General features: G+C 36.2%; 1 protein-coding gene across 4 annotated transcripts in view; it reads left to right on the plus strand.

Annotated features, from left to right (window-relative positions):
* Positions 1–24,181, plus strand: part of ODAD2 (outer dynein arm docking complex subunit 2) — a 96,038-nt gene that overhangs the window by 63,796 nt on the left and 8,061 nt on the right. For 3 of the 4 annotated variants that reach the window (XM_026672114.2, XM_087946667.1, XM_087946669.1), the window contains 2 exons: positions 14,988–15,176; positions 15,490–15,711. In XM_026672114.2, the coding sequence (XP_026527899.1) occupies positions 14,988–15,176; positions 15,490–15,711 (411 nt within the window). Of the gene's footprint in view, positions 1–14,987; positions 15,177–15,489; positions 15,712–24,181 lie in introns of those variants that run through there. The other variant, XM_087946668.1, reaches the window with a different exon arrangement.

Consider the following 24,181-nt stretch of genomic DNA (forward strand, 5'->3'; position numbering starts at 1 on the left):
AGCAAAGAAACTTTGTAACACTGCCAACTAGAGGCTTGGAAATATTCTATTTCTCTTGTGACCAGACAAAGCTGAGAAAGAAAGAACTGAGACTTTTTTTCAAGAACATTGCTATTTGATAAGATAGAGGGAAGAGCATGTGAGAGTATTATTGCAGGTGCTCTTCTGGGTTTCTATCAACAGCTGGAGTCTGGTGTTGAAGTTTATAGGAAAAGAAAAGGTGATAAGTTTCTGGAGAAGAGTGTTATAAGAAGAGCCTTGGATAACTAAACAAAGTGCAGTGTGTTTTCTTGATTTTTTCTAAGCTGTGCTACCCCTCCTCAACAGTTTACTTTTTGAAATAGCTATTTGAACTTTTAGTTCTTTGGAACTTGTCTTTGCTTTTTTTTCTTTATGCTTGTCTTTGGAAGTTAATTTTTTACGTTTGTTTTTTATTTTAAAAGAAAAGTTTTAGTATTAATGATTCCCTTCCTTTTCTTTTTAAGGGAGTAGCCTTTTTTTTTCTTTTTCTCTTTTTGATTTTCTGGTATTTTTGTTTTCCATCTACCTCCAATACTGTTTTTTTTTTCCTTCTTTTTATCTCCCTGGCTTTTTTTTCTTTTTCTCTTATGCAGTCTTTTATATTGGAGACCTCTTAATTGGATTAAGGTGTTGAAGAACCTGAAGAATTTTTCCTTTTTTTTTTTTTAGCTTTTTATTCTTCACTTTTCCGTCTTTTTTAGGATTTTACAACTTTTTCTCCTTTGTGTATGTTCATGGTTTTTTCCTTCATTTTTGAATTTTCATTGTTATCTAATTAATCAATTGGATTAAGGTATACAAGAACCTGAAGAAATTCTGTTTTCTTTTTTTATTATTATTACTATTTGGCTTCTTTTTCCCTACTATTTTTATTTGGAATCGCAATTGGTTACTTCACAATTGGATTAAGGTCTAGAAGAACCTGAAGATTTTGAATTGTTTGAAAAGAGTAGGAAATTAACAGCTACCGGTTCTTCAACTTCTACTTCCTCCTCTCCGCCATCTGGAGGACAACGTTCAATACAGACAATGTTAAGGCAAGAGAAAGAACAAGAAAAAGAAAAAGTGACCCTGCAGATGATTATGCAAGGAATTCAAAATATTCAAACAAGCTCAGAGAATATTGAAAAGAGAATAGAGAACATCGAACAAAGAAAAGGGAAATCCGATGAAAAAGTCGAGAACATCCAACAAATGATGATGAAGTATGATGAGAGACTACTAAAAATTGAAGAAGATAAACAAAGAGATAAGAAGATTGGAGACATTGATACCAGATTAACTGTGGTTGAACAAGATAAAAGTGGTATGCTGAGATGGGAGATGGACAGATCAGAATTTTATCTCAGATTACAAAACATAGAGGAAGAAAAAGGACAAAATCTAGCTAAGATAATGATAGAAATATTGGCTGAAGCTTTGGAAATAACTGAAGAGAAGATGATGGATGGAATAGATGAGGTTTATCGAGTCTTCACAAGATATGCGATGAGAAATAGCCTACCAAGAGAAGTTCACATCAGATTTACAAAGAAATCCATTAAAATATTGCAAGTGGCAAGAGAGAAAACATTGAAATATAAAGATAAGGAGATTATGGTTTTGAAACAAGTACCCAGAAGAGTGAGAGAGATGAGAAGAGAATACCAATTCTTGACCAAATTGCTACTTAAAAAAGAGGTGAATTATAGATGGCTGATTCCAGAAGGTTTAATGTTCACATGGCAAGAACAGAGATACAGAATTGATTCAATTAAGAAAGCTGAATCATTTTATACAGAATTTTTCAGAGGGAAAGAGGAAGAGTCAGAAAAAGAAATTTCACTAATTGAATTCCAAGAGGACTGCCAAATGACAACTGAAAAAGAGGAAGGTGCAGTAGGTGGAAAGGAGGAAGCCAAAGGACAACGTGAACCAAGATCTACGAGAGCTGCCAAACCTAATTATAAAATATAACCATGGAAGATAAAAAATTGATTACAATTAATATAAATGGACTTAATTCAGCCGTTAAAAGAAGGAAAACTTTCCATAAATTAGAGAAATTAAAATTTGATATAATCTGCCTACAAGAAGTACATATTAAAAAACAATGTGAACAATTGTTGATACAGCCAAAACTAGGGAAAATATTTACCTCCTTGACACAATGCAAGAAAAGAGGGGTGGTTTTATATATTAAAGAGACCATTCCAGCGAAATTGATTTATACTGATGACGACGGAAGAATACTAATGGTGGAAATAATGGATAATAATTCAAAAACACTCCTGATTGCAATCTATGCTCCGAATGATAAACAAGAAGAATTTTATAAAAAATTACATATCAAAATAATTGAACTGGACTATGCTAAATATAGTTATGATGGGAGATTTTAATGGAATTGTAGACAACAAACTGGACTATACAGCACAGAAAACAATAAAACAAAACAGAAAGACTCTCCCTAAATCTTTTTTTAATATGGTAGATGAAATAAACTTAAAAGATACATGGAAAGAAAGAAATGCTAAAACTAAACAATACACCTTCTACTCAAATAGACACTTATCATGGTCCAGAATAGATATGATATGGATGTCAACAGAATTGTTAACTAATATTCAATGAAATAAATATTGAAACAAGTACTTGGGCAGATCACAATCCAATGACAATTAAATGGAAAGGACAAAGAAGAAGATCTAGATGGACGCTAAATAATACTATTTTAAAGGAAAAAGACTTCACACAGTGGATGGAGAAAGAACTGGCTTTTTTCTTTAGAGAAAACAAAAAGAAGATACATCAATCCAGAATGTATGGGATACAATGAAGGCATATGCCAGAGGCTTGATAATAGACTATACAAGGAAAAGAAATACCATGAAAAGATTAGCCTCTAAGGCATTAGAGGATGAGTATAAAGGACTCGAAAAAGAGCTACAGAAAATGCCACAGAAAAAGGACATTAAGTTAAAAATGGATATAACTAAACATAAAATGGGTCTAATAGAAAAAGAAGAATTAGCACAGAAAATTAGAGGTGCTAAACAGAATTACTTTGAAGATGCAAATGAACCAGGTAGATGGTTAGCATATAAATTGAGAAAGGAGAAAGAATCAAGGAAAATATTGCAATTAATAGATGATCAAGGCCAAGTTTGCTATGGTAGTAAAGAAGGGAATCATTCGAGACTATTATGGGAAACTATATACACAAGAGAATATTGATGAGGAAAGAGTTAAACAGTACCTACAGAATGCTAAGTTACCCCAGATACCTAAAGAGATTGAAACAATGTTAGAAAGCAATATAACAATGATGGAGTTAACTGAAGCACTCAAGAAGCAAAATAATGGAAAGGCACCAAGCCCAGATGACTTCCGGCAGAATTTTACAAAACATTACAAGAATCGTTGAATCTTCCATTGCTAGAAGTTATGAATGAAGTTATGTTAAAGAAGAGGATACCTAAATCATGGTCAGAAGCTTATATTACACTTGTTCCAAAAGAGGAGGCCAATCCATTACAAATCAAGAACTATAGACCTATTTCCCTACTAAATGCAGATTATAAAATTTTTGCTTCAATATTGGCAGAAAGACTTAAAAAATACTTAAATAATTTTATTCATCCTGATCAAAATGGATTTCTGCCAAAGAAACAAATTAAAGACAACATGAGAGTAATCTTGGACACTTTGGAATATTATGAGGCACATCCTGAAAAACAAATGGCTTTGATATTTCTAGATGCACAGAAGGCATTTGATAATGTGAATTGGTGATTCATGTTGTTACTGCTGGAACAGATGGGCTTTGCTAGAAAATTTATTCAAGCAATAGAAGCTATATATCATAAGCAAACAGCAAAGGTAATGATAGAGGGAGAACTGACAGACTCTATTGATATAAGAAAAGGAACAAGACAAGGGGTGCCCACTGTCTCCTCTGTTGTTTGTGTTAACTTTGGAAGTGCTAAATAGAAATATTAGAGATGAAAAGAATATAAAAGGGATGAAAATTAAAAAGGAAGAATTTAAGTTGCAAGCATTTGCAGATGATCTGGTTTTTATTTTAGAAGACCCACTAGAAACAGCATCAAAATTGATAGAAAAGATAAGGTGGCTGGTTTGAAAATAAATAAAGATAAGACAAAGATCTTGACAAAGAATATGCTATCAAGACAAAAGGAAGAACTGGCAGACCTATTGAAAATTCAGGTAATGAATAAGATCAAGTACTTGCGGATATACTTGACAGCAAGATGCAGTACACTAAAAGAAAATAATTATATCAAACTTAAACAGCAGATAGCGCTAGATTTGGCGAAATGGGAAAATTTACAACTGTCATTAATAGAGAGAATATCAACAATCAAGATGAATATATTACCCAGAATTTTATATTTGTTTCAAACAATTCCAATTAGGCTTGGAAAAGACTACTTTGAAGATTTAATAAAATTGTATTGAAATTTATATGGCAAGGTAAGAAAGCGAGAATAAAGTTAAAACTTTTGCAAGATGCTAGAATAAGAGGAGGATTTGGTTTGCCTAATTGGGAGTTGTATTACCAAGCTACAAATTTGATGTGGGTTAAGGAATGGATAACATCAAGAAATACTAGATTGTTGACATTAGAAGGACATGATCTGCTGTTGGGGTGGCATGCTTTTCTATGGTATAAAGGAACTAAAACACAGGGGTACTTTAGAAGACATTATATACGGGAGTCTCTGTGGTTAAACTGGGAGAAGATTAAAAGACAATGTTATTTGAAAATTCCAGTCTGGCTATCGACTATTGAAGCATTTTCTTATCCTATAATATACAAAAAGAAACAAACAGTTAGATATGGTGAAATATTGAATGAAAAGGGTGAACTTAAATCTATACAAAAACTAGAGGAACAAGATATAAAGATGAATTGGGTTTCCGGTTTGTCGGCCGCGGCGGTAGGGATTAGCGGCTGCGCGATCCCTGCCGCGCTAGCCGTTTTGGGGCTCCGATCCGGACGGGTGCGGAGCAAGGCTGCCCTGCAGGGGTAGCTGAAGGTAAGGGGGATCCGGAGGAAGGGTCTGGGGTGTTGCAGACCCCCTCCCTGACCGGCAGAACCCCTTTTACCAGGACGGTGCAGCGGCGGTCCGTAATGGCCGCCACAAAGAAGTCGGCAGCCGGGCAAGTATGCGCAGGAGGAAGAAGAGAAAGTTATTAAAAGTGAAAGTTATTCTTGGTCGACCAGGGCTTTGAGATTTATCTAATTTAATTCCTGGAAAAGATGGTTTTTGATGATTTTTTCCACAAGAGAAAAAAGCGGAAATTTTGAGGTGCTGAAAGGAAAGTTTACTCTCCTCCCGACGGAATTAAGCCGGAAGGAGAGGACAAAAAAATATATAAATCTGGATCTTGTTGGAGGAGATGCCTTGAAGATTTGAGGACAGAAACATAATTTTAATAAGGCTTTAAAATATAGATCTGGACTCTCTTTTTTTTTGTTTGATACCACCCTGGAAGAGGAAGGGAAATTTGGCTTGCTTGGATTTATTGAGGATTGTGGACTTTGGGATTGTTTTACCTTTCTCTCTGAATATTTGGTTGGTGTAAGAAGAAAGAGGAATAAAGAAAAGAAAAGATTTATTTATAATGGCTTTTCCTTCTGAGGACCTGAGGGATGAATATGAGCAAACAAAAGCAGCCTGCAAAGATGGTATGGAAAAAGCTTTTCTATTTCTAGAAATGGCGCTGGTTAATTACCAACAGACAATGAAACAGATGGAAACAGAAGAACAACAACAAGAAAAGACGAAGACGCCATCTTAATTGAATCTCAAAACTTATCTAAGAAAGAAGGAAGGAAGAGAGCAAGGAAAATGAAGGACTTAAGATCTAAAAAAACATTTGAGAAAGAGAAAAATATGATGCAAAGTAAATATAATGATAGCAAACAAGAGAAAAAGGGAACACAACAGAGAAGGGATCCCAGCAAGGCAGAGGTTAGAAGAAGAAGGGGGGTAGGAAGATTTGGTGGGGAAGAAAGAAAGGGGAAAGGCGGAGAAAAGCCTCAAAGTTTTAAAATTGGATGGGAGAAGAGGAATTTTTTTAGGGACAAAGGATGAAATATAAACTTCTGTAAGAAAGATTCTGCTAGGTACAGAAGATGGTATTGTAACATTTATATTTGAAATAGTAAATTAGAATGGTTTAAGATTTAATAAGAAATTAAAATGTTGAAGTCTTTAATAATGATTGATTTTTAAAATGTAATAAAATATTGAAGGAAAGGAGGATACAATGTATTTAAACATTTTTGGTGGATAGAATGTACCAAGCAGAACCGAATTGGGTATTTGTTATGTTGAATGTTAATTTTACTAACTTAGGGGAGGATAGAAAGGCATCATACTCTGATTAGTGATTTCAGGAGAAATTCTTTTTATTATAAGAAGAGATAGAGGGATAATGAATGGGCAAAAGATATAAATATAATGATTTAATTAAGATGGATTAAATAAGATAGAATTGTGAAGAGTGAAATGCGCTGCCCATACAAAGAGAGGTAACTGGGGCCAAGGTACTTTACTAAAAGATTTTTTTATATGTTTGTTTGTGTTTGTTTGTGTTTTATGAGAATATTGGGGAAATTTCTGTAGAAAGACAGGAAAAGATTTAAATATGTAATGATTTGTTTGTTGTTGAAATTAATAAAACTTGTTTTAAAAAAAAAAAGATATAAAGATGAATTGGTTTTCATATGCGCAAATACATTCAAGGTATGATAAAGATGTTAAAACAGAAGGTTTCTATGATAAACTGACTGATTTAGATAAGATTTTGACCGGTACTGATGAAAAGGTGATTAAAAAATTGTACGGATATTTATTAGAAATTAAACTAGAAGAAGAACAAGTTAAAGAAACTATGATTGCTTGGGGGAAGAATTTTGGATATGGGATTGATCTAGAGAAATGGCAAAAATTGTGGTCTCAAAATTATAGAATGACAATGTCAACAGCATATAAAGAAAATTTGTATAAGATGTTTTACAGGTGGCATTTCCCCCCGACAAGAATAGCAAGAATGTTCAAGAATAAATCCGAAAAATGTTGGAAATGTCATCAGACACCTGGCTCATATTACCATTTGTGGTGGACTTGTGCGGATGCTAAAAAATACTGGACTAAAATCCACACGTGGTTGGAAAAAATGACAAAAAAGCATATAGACTTGAAACCAGAGATATTTTTATTGGGAATTTTACCTGAAATATATAGTAAAGATTTGAAATACCTGATTGTAAATGTATTAACAGCGGCTAGGATTGTATTTGCTAAACACTGGAAAAAGGAGAAAATACCATCACAGGAGGAAATTATTAAGAAAATATTGGAATGTGCTGAAATGAGCAGATTGACATTTTAAATTAGAGAACAGGATGATAAACAATTTTATAAAGTTTGGGATCTATTCTATCAATGGTTAGACAATAAAGTATAGTAACGAAATATGTAGACTTTTGGAAAATACTAAATGTATAAAGATGTATTCTTTTCTTATTATATCTACATAATGATTTTAGGATAGATTTGGGATGATAATATGAATTGTCACAAAAAAAGAAATTAAGTAAAATATGATTATTTTCTAAAGCATGAATGAATAAAAGTATAGTCAAATGATTGATTAATAATGATACCAATGTATTTAATATTGGATTGAAAATACGAGATCATATACAATGTAATTGTAATTGAAGACTACGAAATGGAAGCACAAAACAATTTGTAAACCAACCGGCACACTGTATGTACATATATGGAAGATGGCCTGATGTTTTTATGTTCTGTTTGTTTATGTTTGTTTTAAAAACCAATAAAAATAAAAAATAAAAAAGACTGGGTGACCCAAAACTCCAAGCACGCATCCAGTGCTTCGAGGAGTTTCACAAAGAACACAAAGACTGCATTGAGGAAAGCAAAAAAGCCCTCCATGCAGCACTCCATGACGCTCTACGGCTAGAAGAAGTGTCAAGGGAGCGGGCCATGTCCAACATAGCTCCTCGATCACACGTGGCCTCCTCCCACCATTCCAAGAAAGCCTCCTTCCTCCATCCCAAACTGGCTAGATCGCCAGCAGGTTCCAGTGTCTCGCGCCAATTCTCTGCTACTGGGTCTCACCATCCCTCGAGAGCATCTTCCCGTCACAGCAGCACATGTAAGGCCTCTAATGCAGCAAGTTATGCTGACTGGGCTGCAGAGGCTGAAGTAGAAGCTGCAGTAGCAGATACAGATCTATGTGCAACAGAGGAGGTGACATGGCAGAAGGCGGCAGTAGCAACTAAAGCAGCAGAAATGGCCAAGGCCCAGGCTGAACAACAAGCAGAAATGGCCAAAGCCCAGGCCAATCAACAGGCAGAATTGGCCAAAGTTCAGGCCCAATTGGAGTTGGCCGAATGACAAAGGGACGTGGCAACAAAAACAGCACGGGCGGCAGAATTGAGGTAGGTGGCCGACAACACCTCCTGCACCTTCGACCTTGAAGAGTTGGGAGAAGAGAGACCAGATACATGGGTCAAGGCCTACATGAATGAGCAGCACTTGCTACAAAACGAGCAGATAGAACCGCCTCAGTTGCCTAGCAGTCTCCCACAACCAGGGAAGTGTAGGAGTGAATCTCAACCACAGACTCTAAATCTCAATCACACAATGGATGTTGTAAGACCTAAAATACAATATTCACTTCCCACCAACAGCAAACCTTCCCCAACTGGTGTTGTACGACCGAAAGTCTGAGATTTTCTTCCCAGAATCAGCAACCCTAACCTAACGGCTCATGGCCTTCCAGGCAAGCAAATTAACCCACCAGTGCACACTACGAGTTCTCAACAAGTTGACATGCAACCAACTACAATCGCCACACTCAATCCATTTGCAAAAGAGTTCTCGCCACAACGGCAAGACAAGTCTAATGCACAGCGTGGAACCTACACCCAACCTCAAGAGGTACTACCTACATATGTGGGGATGGATAATGACCTCATAAAGTACTCTGAGGTGACCAACGTATCATCCACAACACATGCCCTCGAGCCAGAACGCTAATGCCTACGAGGACGTCATACGAAGAGATGACCTGCCCTCACAGAGAAGTAACAGAGAACCATCACTAAGGTGTGGAAAGTTAGACTTAGCAGTGGTGTGTACAAATTCAACAACAAGCCAGGCAGAGAATAACTACTGTGGAAAAACATTTTCACAAATACCATTCAACGTGAACAGCTGATTCCCAGTGAAGAACTTAAATTTCTGTTGGCATGGCTAGGACTACAGTCTAGTTACATGGTGAAACACATTTACACAGGCATACTTAACCACCTAGGCACCACTCTAAAACCAGCGTGGGATGCTTTGGACCGGAAATATGGCGAGGACACATTGATGTAATACTCACTCCTAGAACAACTTAACAGTTTCCCATGTATCGCCATCCACAAAACCCGAAGACTAGAAGAATTTTCCAACATCCTTATGGAGCTGTGAACAGCCAAAGAATGTTCTGACTTACCAGGACTGGGTTGCCTTGATCTCTTCATAATGCAAGAAGCAATCATTGCCAAACTCCCAAAAGAAATATTAGAACGATGGATTGTTTTGTCTGATGCCTTTCTGGCTGCAAACCGCAAAAGAGAACCACCCTTTGCCCTTCTCCAAGAATTTGTTCTCCGGCAAACAGAGTCCTGCAACAGCTTTAGAAACCTTCGCCTCAGACGCAGATTTTACCCAATTAAAAGAGACCACAACTGAAACTCTGCATCTCTCCAGAGTCTACTGCATATCTCTACAGATCATCACCATCGACAACACAAAACACAGGGGTCGTGACCTCCCCCATAAAGACTTCGGGAGAGGACTCATCACAAGCAAACCAATTTAAGCCTCCAACTCCAAAGAGAGGCCAGTTTTGCCCTTTGCACAACACTCAACACACGCTGAACAGGTGCCAGAGCTTTGCAGTGAAATCCCTGACCCACAGGAAAGAGTTGATAAAAGAGTACCAATTCTGCTACAAGTGTTGCAAATCTAAATATGCGCCCAAAGACTGCACAGCCAAGGTGCAATGCCATCTATGCAACAGCAATGAGCACCCAACTGCTCTACATCCAGGCTCTGATCCACCACAGCAGACAACTCCTAACCCTCCTTTGAACAAGGAGCCTCAGCGTGCTGTGACAGCACAATCGGAGCCAGTGGTGAGTGTCAACTGCACGACACCGTGCAATAACACACCAGCCCCTCGCTTGTGTTGTCAGATCTGCTTAGCCAAAGTGTACCCTGATGGATGCCCAAAAGAAGCAGTGAAGATGTATGTAATACTGGATCCTCAGAGCGATCGCTCACTAGCCAGGTGAGCGCATTCTTCGACCTCTTTGAAGGAAGGAAGAAGTGCACTTCATGATATCAACGTGCACCGTACCAAGACGCACGGTGGGGAGGGAAGCTACTGGACTCTGTATAAAGTCATTAGATGGAAGTTCCCAGTTCCTACTGCCACCCGTGTTGGAATGGGACACGATACCAGATGACTGCAGCCACATCGCAACACCAGAGGTAGCTAGCAACATACCTCACCTGAAGCATATGGCTCATCACTTCCCCTCCAGATCCTGAAGCCAAGATTTTGCTTTTGCTGGGATTCTATGCCCCTGACGCCTTAGTGCACACTGAAGTAGTCAGAGGCCTGAGATACATACCCTTTGCCTTCAAGACAGACCTGGGCTTGGGAATCTCAGGAATTATCGGTGTCGATCGGATGCAGGCCCCAACCCAGGCAGATGCCTTCGCATCATCTATTCTGACTGCCTTCCGACACCCTTTAGCACCATCGAAAACAAGAATGCCGGTCCATCCTAAAAGGCTGCTGGCGACCAGTAGATTTTCACTTAGAAACCCTAAACGGCCACCAGCAACCACCAGACATTCACAAATATGCTCTACAAGGGCAGATGTCTTCTCAACATCCAGTTCAACCACTTGTCAACACCCCTTTGAACCATTGGAAGCAAGAGTACCTGTCCACCCTAAACAGCGGCCAGAGGCAACCAGCAGACTTTCACCAAGAAGCTCTACACAGATTGGTCACTGACCTAGTGCTGCTGCAGAGAAAGGCTGAACTTGAAGATTGAATCTCAAGTTTTGCATGCTTTGCTTTCTTTGATGCTTTATTAATGTTTACTGTTTCTCTTAGTTATATAGCTAACTGTTTATTTTAATTATATAGTTATCTGCTATTCAGTTACTATTACTCTTTACTGTTTATCTTAGTTATACAGTTACTTTAGTTAGTGGAATTTACAATTCCAGGCGGGGAGTGTGCTGTCCAGACAGTTTAGAGTTAATGGGATTTGGGATAGTTAGTTAGAAATTAAGAGCTGTCCCCTTAAGGGAATGCATCATGGTAAATGTAGTTAAGGTATCCTGGGAAATGTAGTCCATGTCAGGTGGTCACATCTGCAATCCTGATTGGTCACTAAATTGGCCCTTGATGGGTTGGGGGAGGCTCCCTCACTCTTGCCTGAATCCTTTACCATGCAGCCGTTTCAGTCATCATGGGGATGAGAGTTTATTATCTTTCTAGACGATAATGCAGATATGCAAAGGATTGGACATTAAGAACAACCTTGTCATAACTGTGAGTTGATAAGGATGCCTGATGAACCAATAAAAAAGACTTTATATGGATGCTTTGTGGAGTTGCTCTGTCTGCTTTATACCCATCCAGAGCGTAGTAAGCAGAACATGTATGATATTCTTTATTTTTAGAGCTCTGAACTGATAACTAAGCAAGGAATATAATGTTTATATTTTCCAATATCCCTCAACTCCTAAATAGACTAAATAGAGAATAAAATTTATGCTTCTTCTGAATTTTGTCATTTCTGATACTGTCCTACTCTATCTATTCTATTCTACTCTATGAAGATACTAGCAATGCTAGAGAGAGATACTTTTTCAGTATCAGAAAGAAAGAAAAACAGCTTCCTTTTGCACTATATCAAATGACTTAACTGTAACAGAATTGCCCTATTAATTTTCTTTGATATTTTAAAGAATGTAGAGTGTGTGCATAACTCCATGGGAAATCACGGGAGTTGGTAGATCTCTAGTTGTCATAATTTGTCTCTCTTTTTAATTTTTATGTAATTATCATATGCTGATTCATATTTGAAAATGAACCATCTTTGGAAGACTTTATTACCATCCCACACAATGTTACAGAACTGATAGATCTCAGAGCTTTGAATGCAGGATTATATAGAAAACATGGAAAGTTGCAGAGTTGACGTGTAGAAGTTATTGGATGCTAAGATTAAGGCAAATAATTTACAAGATTACTTCCTTAATGTCAGACTAGGGAATAGAGCCAGTGTTACAATAAATGATACTTTGTGTTTATGAGGAAGCTTTCCTCTTTCATCACAGTCAAGCAGATCCAGGTGTACCTTGGCTGCCTGCATTGGGGCATTGAAGAATTACAAGGCATGCTGCATGGGCAATAAAAGAGCATTTCTGTATATCACGGCAAATGTTGTTCCGGTATGGTGCTAATGATTGTTTTTTTGCAGTGGTAAAGTATATATCAGAATTAATCGTGTGTGTGTGCTTAAAGAGCAGTATTGAGGCAACAGAATCTTCTTAACAGAAGTAGATTTAGATTAATTAGCTGGTTAATTCAATAGCTACAAACCATAACGGTAGAAGTAATTGCTGTGACAGAGTGGAAGTATATTAGCCAATCTAAGCAAATAATTATGAAGAATTGCAGTGAAAAGTGTTCTGAGCTATGTTGATATTGGAAAGTCAATTTGTAGTCATGATACTACTTATTCCCTGTGGTGAATAATGTAAACATAAAAAACATTCAAGGATTACAAAGTCTGCCTTGTTAAAAGAAGGTTGCCATGTTGGTCCCAAACAAAGACTGATAGGTTCCAAAATGATTCAGACACTTTTAATTGCACAGAAAATGGATAGCAATCTGATAGATATTTTAAAAAGACCTTTATTTAAGACAATAAAGACATTTATCACATTCTGCATATACAAAACAGTTTTAACAGTTACTTTGATTAACTTTAATTTTGTGAATCTTCAATACTTCAAAAAGTTATAAATGAAGATCTAATTTGTGGTAAGAAGAGCTATGCTTGACAGTCTGGGCACCTGTAATTGACAAGTAGAATATGTAATGAATTTGTAATTGATTACTAAATCTTATGAAAGAAATACACATTTCAGCTATTAAAATTATTAAAAGCATATGTGCTAAATCTACAGTGGAGTTAGGGGAAAACAGAACTATATTTTTGTTTGTGAATAAATAGCTACTAAAACTTTTCATGAAGGAATTCAAGATAAGGATATTAATTTTTCTTTGGGTTCTTAGCATCTCAGATAATTATACTTCTATACTATTGAAAGAAGGAGATAATTGTTCTGATCAGAGAAGATTCTTATTATTGTATAATACAAGTATAATAAATATACTTTATCTGACTTCAAATTATTTATTATTATTCTTGCTTGCTGTCCCCATGTGACTGAAATGTAAAGCTCCCATTACATTTAAGTTTTTAAGTATCTGATATGTGTTAACTAACCACCAAATCTCTTCTTATGTTCTTACTATTGTTAGAAATAATCTGGTCTAATATTACAGAGTTGCTATACATAAATATCTATGTATGTGTATATTTCATTTGCCAATATTTTTGTGTTAATTTCCATGATTTTATTAGAACCATTGCATTAAAAAAATCTATTGTACATTATTTAGGATACATTAGTTAGCTTTTGCAAGCTTTGGCACAGACAATAAATGCATTAAATTAACAAGATTAGTATATTCATTTCTAGCTGTTATTACTCAACAATAATAATTTTAAGGACATGAGAATGAATATGTGTTGTTCTGATCTGTGGCAGTTATACTAAATTTAATGAAACATAAAATATTTCCCTATAATTGTACATAAATATTTACTATATTGTTTGCATTATAATTAAACCATATGTATTCATGTTCCATAATGGTGAAGTCTTTACAGGTAGACAATATTAACCTTCATTATAGAGCTCATTTTGTATGGCATCAGTCTGAACTAACAAAATATTGCTTCAGAATTACATTCCTCAGGTGTATATATAGTCTTTTCCAAAATGGTTGGCTCACATATTAATTACTTACTGTATGCTATAAGCTCATTTTCTCATTCAACAGTTTTTTATGAAATGCAGAAAAGACATACTGAATTTTCTCCTTTTCCTATCCCCCTGTAAATGGACTTTAAAATGGTTTCCTTTAAAATGGTAGGCAGTGGAATCAGACAAGGACAGGTTCTCCAGAAGAAACCATAGTCCATAGAGGATTCTTGGTAACTCAGGTTTATTTGCACAGCCACACCATCACATTTTTGGGCAAAAGCAACCAGAGTTGATAAATTGGCTTTGACATCTTAAGCTTTCTAAGATGCTCCAAATGGAAAATACTACTGATCTTTTTTGGTATGCTTTTATCTGTAAGGATATAATGTTTATAAACAGTGTACCTTTTCAAAGCAGCATTTAGTTTATAAGAATTCGGACCAATATGAGATGTAAAATTATGATTCTGAAACATGAAAAAAGTACAACACTTTAAAATTTTGGCAGATAAGTATGTTTTTCATGGTATGTTCATTTGAAAAGCAGTAGCTTTAATGATCTGGTCTCACAAATCACACGTAACCCAGAGGTGTCATTATGAAGTACATAGAGCTACCATACTTTTGAAGATAGAAAATAATTATTTCTGCCATCATGCTAGAAAAACCTGGTCATCTACGAAGAAGATATTTATGTCATCCCTATTTGCTGAGATTTAGTTACAATTTTGAAAATTACTCACAGAAATAAATTTTTATAATTTGTCTTATTTTCACTTAGGATGCTGGTGAAATGGTTCGTTCGTTTGTTGGTGGTTTGGAACTAATTGTTAATCTTTTAAAATCTGAAAGTAAAGAAGTTTTGGCAAGTGTGTGTGCTGCAATCACCAACATAGCAAAAGACGAAGAGAATTTAGCTGTTATAACAGATCATGGTGTTGTTCCTTTATTATCCAAATTAGCAAATACAGTAAGTAAAACCTTGTTGCTAATATTTTGGAATACACTGTATGATGTTATATTTTATATTTCTTTTGCAGTTAAACATAAAATGTTATTTCAGAATCTGCATACTCCCATAAAAATATAATTGTTCAGAGGTCCTAATCTTTTTTTAAAAAAACTGATGTTAATAACCAACAGAGCATTGAGAACAAAGAAACCAATCTTTTTTCTTTTTAACCTCCTTTCATATTTTTAATAGTTGCTGTTATATGAAGTGTCTTCCATTAAGACATCATGGGATGCATTTTTATTATAATATATTTTTCCTCTTGATTTAGAACAATGACAAATTAAGGCGGCATTTAGCTGATGCGATTTCTCGCTGCTGCATGTGGGGAAGTAACAGGATTGGTTTTGGAGATACCAAAGCTGTTGCCCCTTTGGTACGTTACCTGAAATCAAGTGATCCAGAAGTTCACCGAGCTACTGCACAAGCACTGTATCAACTGTCAGAGGATCCCAACAATTGCATTACCATGCATGAAAATGGAGTGGTAAAGGTAAGATGGATGGATGGATGGATGGATGGATGGATGGATGGATGGATGGATGGATGGATGGATGGATGGACGGACGGGCTGGCTGGCAGGCAGGCAGGCAGGCAGGCAGGCAGGCAGGCAGGCAGGCAGGCAGGCATATAGCCAGACAGAGAGACAGACAGAGAGATAGATAAGAAAGATAAACATACAGACGATAGGTCAATAAATAATGGAGATAGATAGATAATAGATAGACGGACATTCAACATCATTTATCTTTTCTTATAATCTCTTGGGATTTCTTTAATATATTGTATTATTAAAAATAGTTTGAAAAGTGCAATTAGCTAAACTAAAGCTATTAGGTTACTAGCTTAGATTAATCAATATTTTTTGAAATGCTAGAACTTTACAAGCTGCAGTGGCTGGCTCTCAGTCTCTTCTAGGACTAGTTCAAAGAACTGGTATTATCTGGAGGTCCAAGTACTGATTCTAAAACATCCCCTCCCAAATATGCCTAACTATCTCTTTCGTTCATCTTTGGTGGTCCAATGCACTTAGGTAAATGACTATCAGAAATGACTACGGTAGAATTCAAGTTACGTAATATTCTTGCTTGTGGGCTACAATTATCTCAGGCATTTAACAATGCTCTCTTTGTGCCTATCTACTTGGCATTTTATATTTAATGTAGTATATCTTTTATGTTAGCTTTTACCTTTTTAGTTTCTCTGCATATAACTAGGAAAAAAACAAAAATAAAATATGGGACCCTTCAAATTTCTCATTCTATTGTTAGCTAGCTAAACTACTTTGCCTCACAGCAATATTACCACACTTGAACACCTGAATAGATATGTAATTACTACTACAAGAATTTTATAATTGACTCTTAAAATCATGTTACATAACATTCAACTTTGTAAGACTCAAAATAATGAATAAATCTTTTTATCTTACTCTCAATAAGAAAAAATGGATTTTATAAATAATTTACAAGTAATGCTACATGTATTTTTGAAACTTTTTAAAATCTGAAAATCTCAGTTTCTGGCACTAGATAGGATGGCAATTTCCCATATTGTTTGAGAATTGATCTTTAATATGTGGATTAATCTTAAGTCTTTTTCACTATGGAATAAGATAATTTTATTTTAAATTTATGGAAATTAGTCAAGTCAAGCCTACATGTTTACTTCAAATAGACTAAAATATGGACCTATTTATGTAGGTAACATTCTCTATTTAATTTGAATACTTTGTGCCTTCTTTTGTTTGCTTTAAAAAGTTATAGTTGGATGCCGCATATAACTTGGGAGCCTTTTTTGCAATAAAACATACCAGTAGCTATGAGCATTGCATAATAATGGACAGATAGTGGTGCTGCTGTTTTACATACTAACAATATTGATAAGTAGCAGTGATTTATCATCAGGCTGTGAAACACATGGATAGTTGGCTGAAAGAACTGATAGAGCATTAAAACTATAGGAATACAAATTATACACAGAATAATCATGCCTTATACAGACCTCTTTTTAATTCAGGATTCAGTAGATGGCAGTAACAAGTGACTTTGGCTTATCTTAAAAAAATAAGCAGGGTAATATTTGGTTAATACTTAGATGGGGAGACTATGAGAAAAATCCTAGGATTGTAGCCTAGATTAGAAAATCAAGAAATCAGAGAAAGCAACAGCAAATCCTTTATACATTTCTGAGAACATTATATGTATATGTTTGGGTACAGTAATCACAAATTAAGCTAAATTTCAGAGAACTTTTGCCTTCTATGTTGTCATATATTTTTGTTCAAATGTATAACACATCCTAGGATTTTTCTCACAGTCTCCCATTAAGTATTCGTTGTAATGAAGACAGAAGGCAAATTTTGTCTTATTTTTACAAGATAGAACTCTATCATTGCTTATGCTTTTGGGGGGAGCTGTTGCACAATTATAATTTGGTGGAAAGAAGTATAAAGTATTGCAGCAAGATATTTTTGGCAACTTCTTGGTATTTTATTAGTGCTTCCTTTAAACAGTGGGATGTCTTGAATAATACTCCTAGCTTTTCATCCTTCGTCTACCCATTTCCTTTTTTAAAAAAAAATCTCATACCATGACTACAATGTTGCTGTCTGCATTATTGCTAGATTTATTATAGATAATGATTAGTTTAGCAGTTGTTGAGGATCATGTGATTGTGTCATGTCATTGTGACTACTAAACAGTTTACATCTGCCTAGCAGATAAAACCACTGTGACCATGTCATGACCTTCCATGAGCAGAAAAAGCTTTCTAATGCAACCCACTGCTCCACATTCATTAAAACAGATTGATGGTCACTGACCAAATCTGGTCACTGACCACATGTTTAATTAAACCAGTTCAGTATTCATGTCTATTGAATATTGTTCTCAGTATTCAAGATTAGCTCTGAAGATCAGGTTTCCAAGGTATGTATGGTAAATTGAAGATGATTCTGAAAAAAAGAGCCAACAAACTCAGGAAAGATCAAGAAACCAGTGAATAGATTTGTTCCTTGGAAGTATTACTGATAAGGAGACAATGGAAGTTTGTCCATATGTGTTCTGGATAGCTGCTTCTCACAAGGAAAGCACAGGACAGCATATGCTCAATTTTACAATCTTTTTTGCTGCTGTCTTTAAGTGAATCACCACAATTGTTAAGTGAGTCATGCAATCATTAAACAAATACAGCCTTCCATTAATTTTGCTTGTCCAGAACCCCCTGGGAAGGGAATAAATATCAATCACATGATCCCAGCAAATTGTAACCATCATAAATACATACCAGTTACCAAGTACATGAATTTTGACCACGCAACTACAGGAATGCTATGAAGGTCATAAGTAAAGAACTTTTTCCAGTTCTTTTAACAATCATTATATGAATGGTTGTGTGTTGAAGACCAGCTGTACTTCTAACAGACTTAATTTTTAGTTCATTCCAATATTGTGGTAGAATTTGATTTCTTTTCATTTCTTCTTTGTCCTATTGCATAGTGTTCTTCAATGCTTTAACAAGATTCTTTGTAAATATAATAGGAAAATTGTCTAGGATACTCCTTTGGATTATCATTTGTATTCCCCTTTTAAAACTTCAGCCAATTTCTTTTGTAGATCCAGTGTCAGTCAGGTGTTTATTACGGTCAAAGACCAGTACAAATAGATCCATTGAATCTTATTTTTTCAAATCATTGAGCTGTCAGTTGTAAATCTACTTTTGATATCATCTTTATCTTGTCAGATAAAATGTGTTCTACATTTCTCATTTCTAATAACATCTACAGTATAACCTATCTATTGAAGCAAATAACATGATTGACATTGTTAATATTGTGGCTACTAATTTCTGACTGCATTGTTCCAAAATCTCTTTCAGCACTTTCATTGTAAAAATACTTCATTGTAAAAATCTATTGTAAACATGGATTTTATAGACTTGTATCTTTTTTCTTTACTTAACATCTTTAATCCTCAATAATGTCCAGTTTTCAAATCATGAAATTGCTTATCTCTGCTGTACCTTCCAAAAACCTAAACAGATTTCTTATTGTAAGCTGTGTGTTCTTTATAATTAATTCCAAAATCTTATTGTTTCAATATTCCAAATTTATCTGGACTCTTAGTTCATTTATAACTTTTTAAAATCAAATTTTTATTTACTCCTTTGCTATTTATTTCAGATTCTTTAAATTCTTAAGCTTATAATTACTTTTTCTTTTGTTCAAAATTGAAGATAAACTCACTCAGTGAATAGTTTTCAATCTTATGGTTCTGAAGAGATAATTGTTTGTAATGTGGTGGGGGGTAAGGAGTCACGTTGTTTATACTATTTGGAATGAAAGTTGGAAGTCACTTCTTTGTATATTTATTTTCTCTTTATTATATTTTTATTTCTATTATTATTTTATTGTCAGAATACTACATGTGTACAATGAGATTGACTGAGCCCCTTCATGCACTCCCCCCCAACACAACTCACAGTGAGGACAGAAGTCCCTAACCCACTATGTGACCTTGTTGCATAATGTGCCGGCCCTTTTTTATTTGCTCTTTATTTTTTATTTTTCCTTGCAACATTTTTCTTCTTTCCTCTTCTCTTTGCTATTATAATAAAAATTCATATGTATAACACACATGCCAAATATTCCATGAAACTTGTGTTGCTGTGATTGTTTCAGTCAGGTTTTGTCTGTGGCTATCACAGATATTTCCCTGACAAAATGACAAGTACATTTAGTACACAGCATTAATTTTTTTTAATGATAACATACCTGGAAACTGTTTTACAAGAGATTCTTCTATATTAGAAGGCTGGACTTACTCCAGGTCCTCTTTATTCAATCTTGATAAGAGTGATGAGGTGAGCATTTGCCAAGCTTGCCTCTACCATATGTGTGTGTAAGAGAGAGCGGAAGGTGTGTGTGTGGATTGGATGTGGATGTAAATGTGTGTATAACTTGCAGACGTGTTGTTTTTATTTTCTTCTAGAAAGCTTTTAAGACTTGGCTTTTCCCTCCAGTCATTTTTGCCATTGATGGTCTGTTAAGATATATATATAAAATACTGTATATATATACATACATACATACATACATACACACACACACACACACACACACACACACACACACACACACACATATAGATACATACATACATATATACACTGCTCAAAAAAATAAAGGGAACACAAAAATAAGACATCCTAGATCCGAATTAATGAAATGTTCTTATTAAATACTTTGTTCATTACATAGTTGAATGTGCTGACAACAAAATCACACAAAAATTATCAATGGAAATCAAATTTAGCAACCCATGGAGGTCTAGATTTGGAGTTACACTCAAAATTAAAGTGGAAAAAAACACTACAGGCTGATCCAACTTTGATGTAATGTCCTGAAAACAAGTCAAAATGAGGCTCAGTAGTGTGTGTGGCCTCCACATGCCTGTGTGACCTCCCTACAATGCCTGGGCATGCTCCTGATTAGGTGGTGGATGGTCTCCTGAGGGATCTCCTCCCACACCTGGACTAAAGCATCCCCCAACTCCTGGACAGTCTGTGGTGCAACGTGGCTTGGTGGATGGAGCAAGACATGATGTCCAAGATGTGCTCAATTGGATTCAGGTCTAGGGAACGGGCGGGCCAGTCCATAGCATCAAAGCCTTCGTCTTGCAGGAACTGCTGACACACTCCAGCCACATGAGGTCTAGCATTGTCTTGCATTAGGAGGAACCCAGGGCCAACCGCACCAGCATATGGTCTCACAAGGGATCTGAGGATCTCATCTCGGTACCTAATGGCAGTCAGTCTACCTCTGGCGACCACATGGAGGGCTGTGTGGCCCCCTAAAGAAATGCCACCCCACACCATTACTGACCCACTGCCAAACCGGTCATGCTGGAGGATGTTGCAGGCAGCAGAACGTTCTCCATGGTATCTCCAGACCCTGTCACATCTGTCACATGTGCTCAGTGTGAACCTGCTTTCATCTGTGAAGAGCACAGGGCGCCAGTGGCAAATTTGCCAATCTTGGTGTTCTCTGGCAAATGCCAAACGTCCTGCACAGTGTTGGGCAGGCACAATCCCCACCTGTGGACGCGCCGGGCCCTCATACCACCCTCATGGAGTCTGTTTCTGACTGTTTGAGCAGCCACATGAACATTTGTGGCCCGCTGGAGGTCATTTTGCAGGACTCTGGCAGTGCTCCTCCTGTCCCTCCTTGCACAAAGGCGGAGATAGCAGTCCTGATGCTGGGTTGTTGCCCTCCTACAGCCTCCTCCACATCTCCTGATGTACTGGCCTGTCTCCTGTGTCGCCTCCATGCTCTGGACACTACGCTGACAGACACAGCAAACCTTCTTGCCACAGCTCGCATTGATGTGCCATCCTGGATGAGCTGCACTACCTGAGCCACTTGTGTGGGTTGTAGACTCCGTCTCATGCTACCACTAGAGTGAAAGCACCGCCAGCATTCAAAAGTGACCAAACCATCAGCCAGAAAGCATAGGAACTGAGAAGTGGTCTGTGGTCACCACCTGCAGAACCACTCCTTTATTGGGGATGTCTTGCTAACTGCCTATGCTTTCTACCTGTTGTCTATTCCATTTGCACAACAGCATGTGAAATTGATTGTCAATCAGCGTTGCTACCTAAGTGGACAGTTTGATTTCACAGAAGTGTGATTGACTTGGAGTTACATTGTGTTGTTTAAGTGTTCCCTTTATTTTTTTGATCAGTGTATAATTTTATGTATTTTATTATTTGTTTAGCTGTTTGTTAGCTGCCTAAGATTATTTTGTATAATATGGGTGGCCATATAAACTATTCTAATCAATAAATTAATAAAGTATAACTCAAAGCTGATTTACACAGGCAGATAGGCCATTTCGGATGTACTTCAATGGAGAGAACATTTGCATTAAATATAATCTTTAAACAACTTTCCTTTTGGAGCAGGGTTTAGAGGACAGGTTTCAAGTAAACGGCAATAAGAGCATATATGAGACACATTATTTCCAGTCTAATCCCTAGTAAAGGACAATAATTTTGATGATTTTATTATTATTGATAGTCTCCTCTTTGGTAACTTTTTAATTTAGGAACATTTGGGGAAACCTGTATGTTGGCATTCTCTACTTGGCATGTTCTGAATATCTTTTAGTCTTCTAAAAAGAAGCCTGTCCCACTAAGCTTTAGGTTTGTTGGAGCAGTTCAACAGAAGCTGTGCCCTACAGCTCTTTTAGTGATAAATGAGCCATTTCAAATAAGTGGAGCTGCAGCCAATTTATGCAGAAGGAATCATTAAAGCATTTTTAAATAGATAGTTTTGAAGGTTCAAAATGTATAAACAAGGTATGCTAAACTCCAACATATACTCCGAATTTTAATGGAAAAGGTTGCAGCTCTTTGACTTTTCCAACTTTAACAGAATTTGCCAAAAAACCAAAAAATCTGGCACGAGCCATAGGTAACAGTTCCATCTTTCATCTAGGTTTCTCTTCTGTATTTATCTTGCTTTAGAAAATGCAGGGAATGTCCTTTTTTCCAACTTGGCACTTTTATCTAAACCACAGAAAATACATTGAGCAGCTTCTTGCAATTGTCTAAAAACAAATTCCAGTTCAGGAGACTTTGTAGAAAAGTCAGGCTAGGATCCAGAGATCCCAGTGCACAACTGGAAAACATTTCTACACATCCATAGAAGAGTCACTGATTTTCCATACAGCCACAGAAAATCCCCTGGTCCACATATGTAGCTTTTTAGGAGCAAAGAGGAATGTTAGCTATAAGAAAACCCACTAGGCAATTGGCGTTAACCTGAGATAGGTGAAAAGCAAAACTCCCCAAAGAATACTATTTGTAAATAGTGCTACCTTAAAATATAATTGTACAGCTAATAAAATGAATTTCTTTTCACTGGCAGATAGCAGACTAAGCACACTGAGGCAAGGTGCCAGGTAATTATTTTTGGCAATGAGCTGAGCAAAAATAGTTTCCTTGAGGGAAAAAAAGAGCATTCACAGAAGCTGAACATAAGAAAAAACAATAATAATGTATTTCAGACTTCTTGACTAGCCTTTTTGGCAATCATTAAAAATATGATACATTTCTGCCTGAAAACAGCAAGTTTAATTTTACCAATTAGCTGAATATTGTATGTATTGAATTAAAGCTCTGGCCGCTGGCTGTAGTAATTAACCCTCAGAACACACTTGTCAATATCTTCTTTCAAAATGGCTTGCTGTGTTCTTGGTAAGATTCCTACAGACGCTAGATTTTATCATTTATTTGATAGTACTTCATATTATAGGATGTTTTTACACATTTCAACTGTTTGTTTGTTTGTTTTTATGTACTGAAAGCAGCTGTTAGACATTTACTTTTATACAAAGGAAACTGGCGAAGGAAGAGGTTTTGTTTTTTAGGAAAATTCTTCATGTCTTTGTAGATGCAGAAGAAAGGAAGGAATGCATTTCATTCCTTGTTGCTTCTTTGCCGGCTTGTTGTTTGGCAAGTCCGAGCAAATGATGGATGTACATTTATTTGCAGTCTTTCGGTCATGTAACATCTTTAAAAATCTTCAGTCTTGTATGAGTGTTGAAATGTAGCAGCTGGTAGGGCAATTTAGGGCTGAATAAGGCCACAAGATGGATATTGCAATGCTTCCTTTCAGAACTAGTCTACAGATGGCAGAATTTTCTCATAATATTTGTGATCCCTTAAAGTTGGAAATCTTCAGAATACCGGAATTTGTCTTTTTTTTACTTGTCAATGTTGCCTTCATTTTAATGTATACATTTCCCTTTTCATACATTTCCCTTTGTTTTAGTATCAGGATTTTCTAGTGTCATAATTTTGTTTACAGATATTGCAAGGTCAGATACATGGTTGTTGATTATGTGCCATCAAATAAATGTTGAATTTTATTTACCATGGAGATAGATCTTCAATATGAT

This window comes from Notechis scutatus, chromosome Z (assembly GCF_049901735.1).
Source record: "Notechis scutatus isolate UNSWTSFEM ecotype Mainland chromosome Z, rNotScu1.2, whole genome shotgun sequence".
Classification (NCBI taxonomy): domain Eukaryota; kingdom Metazoa; phylum Chordata; class Lepidosauria; order Squamata; family Elapidae; genus Notechis; species Notechis scutatus.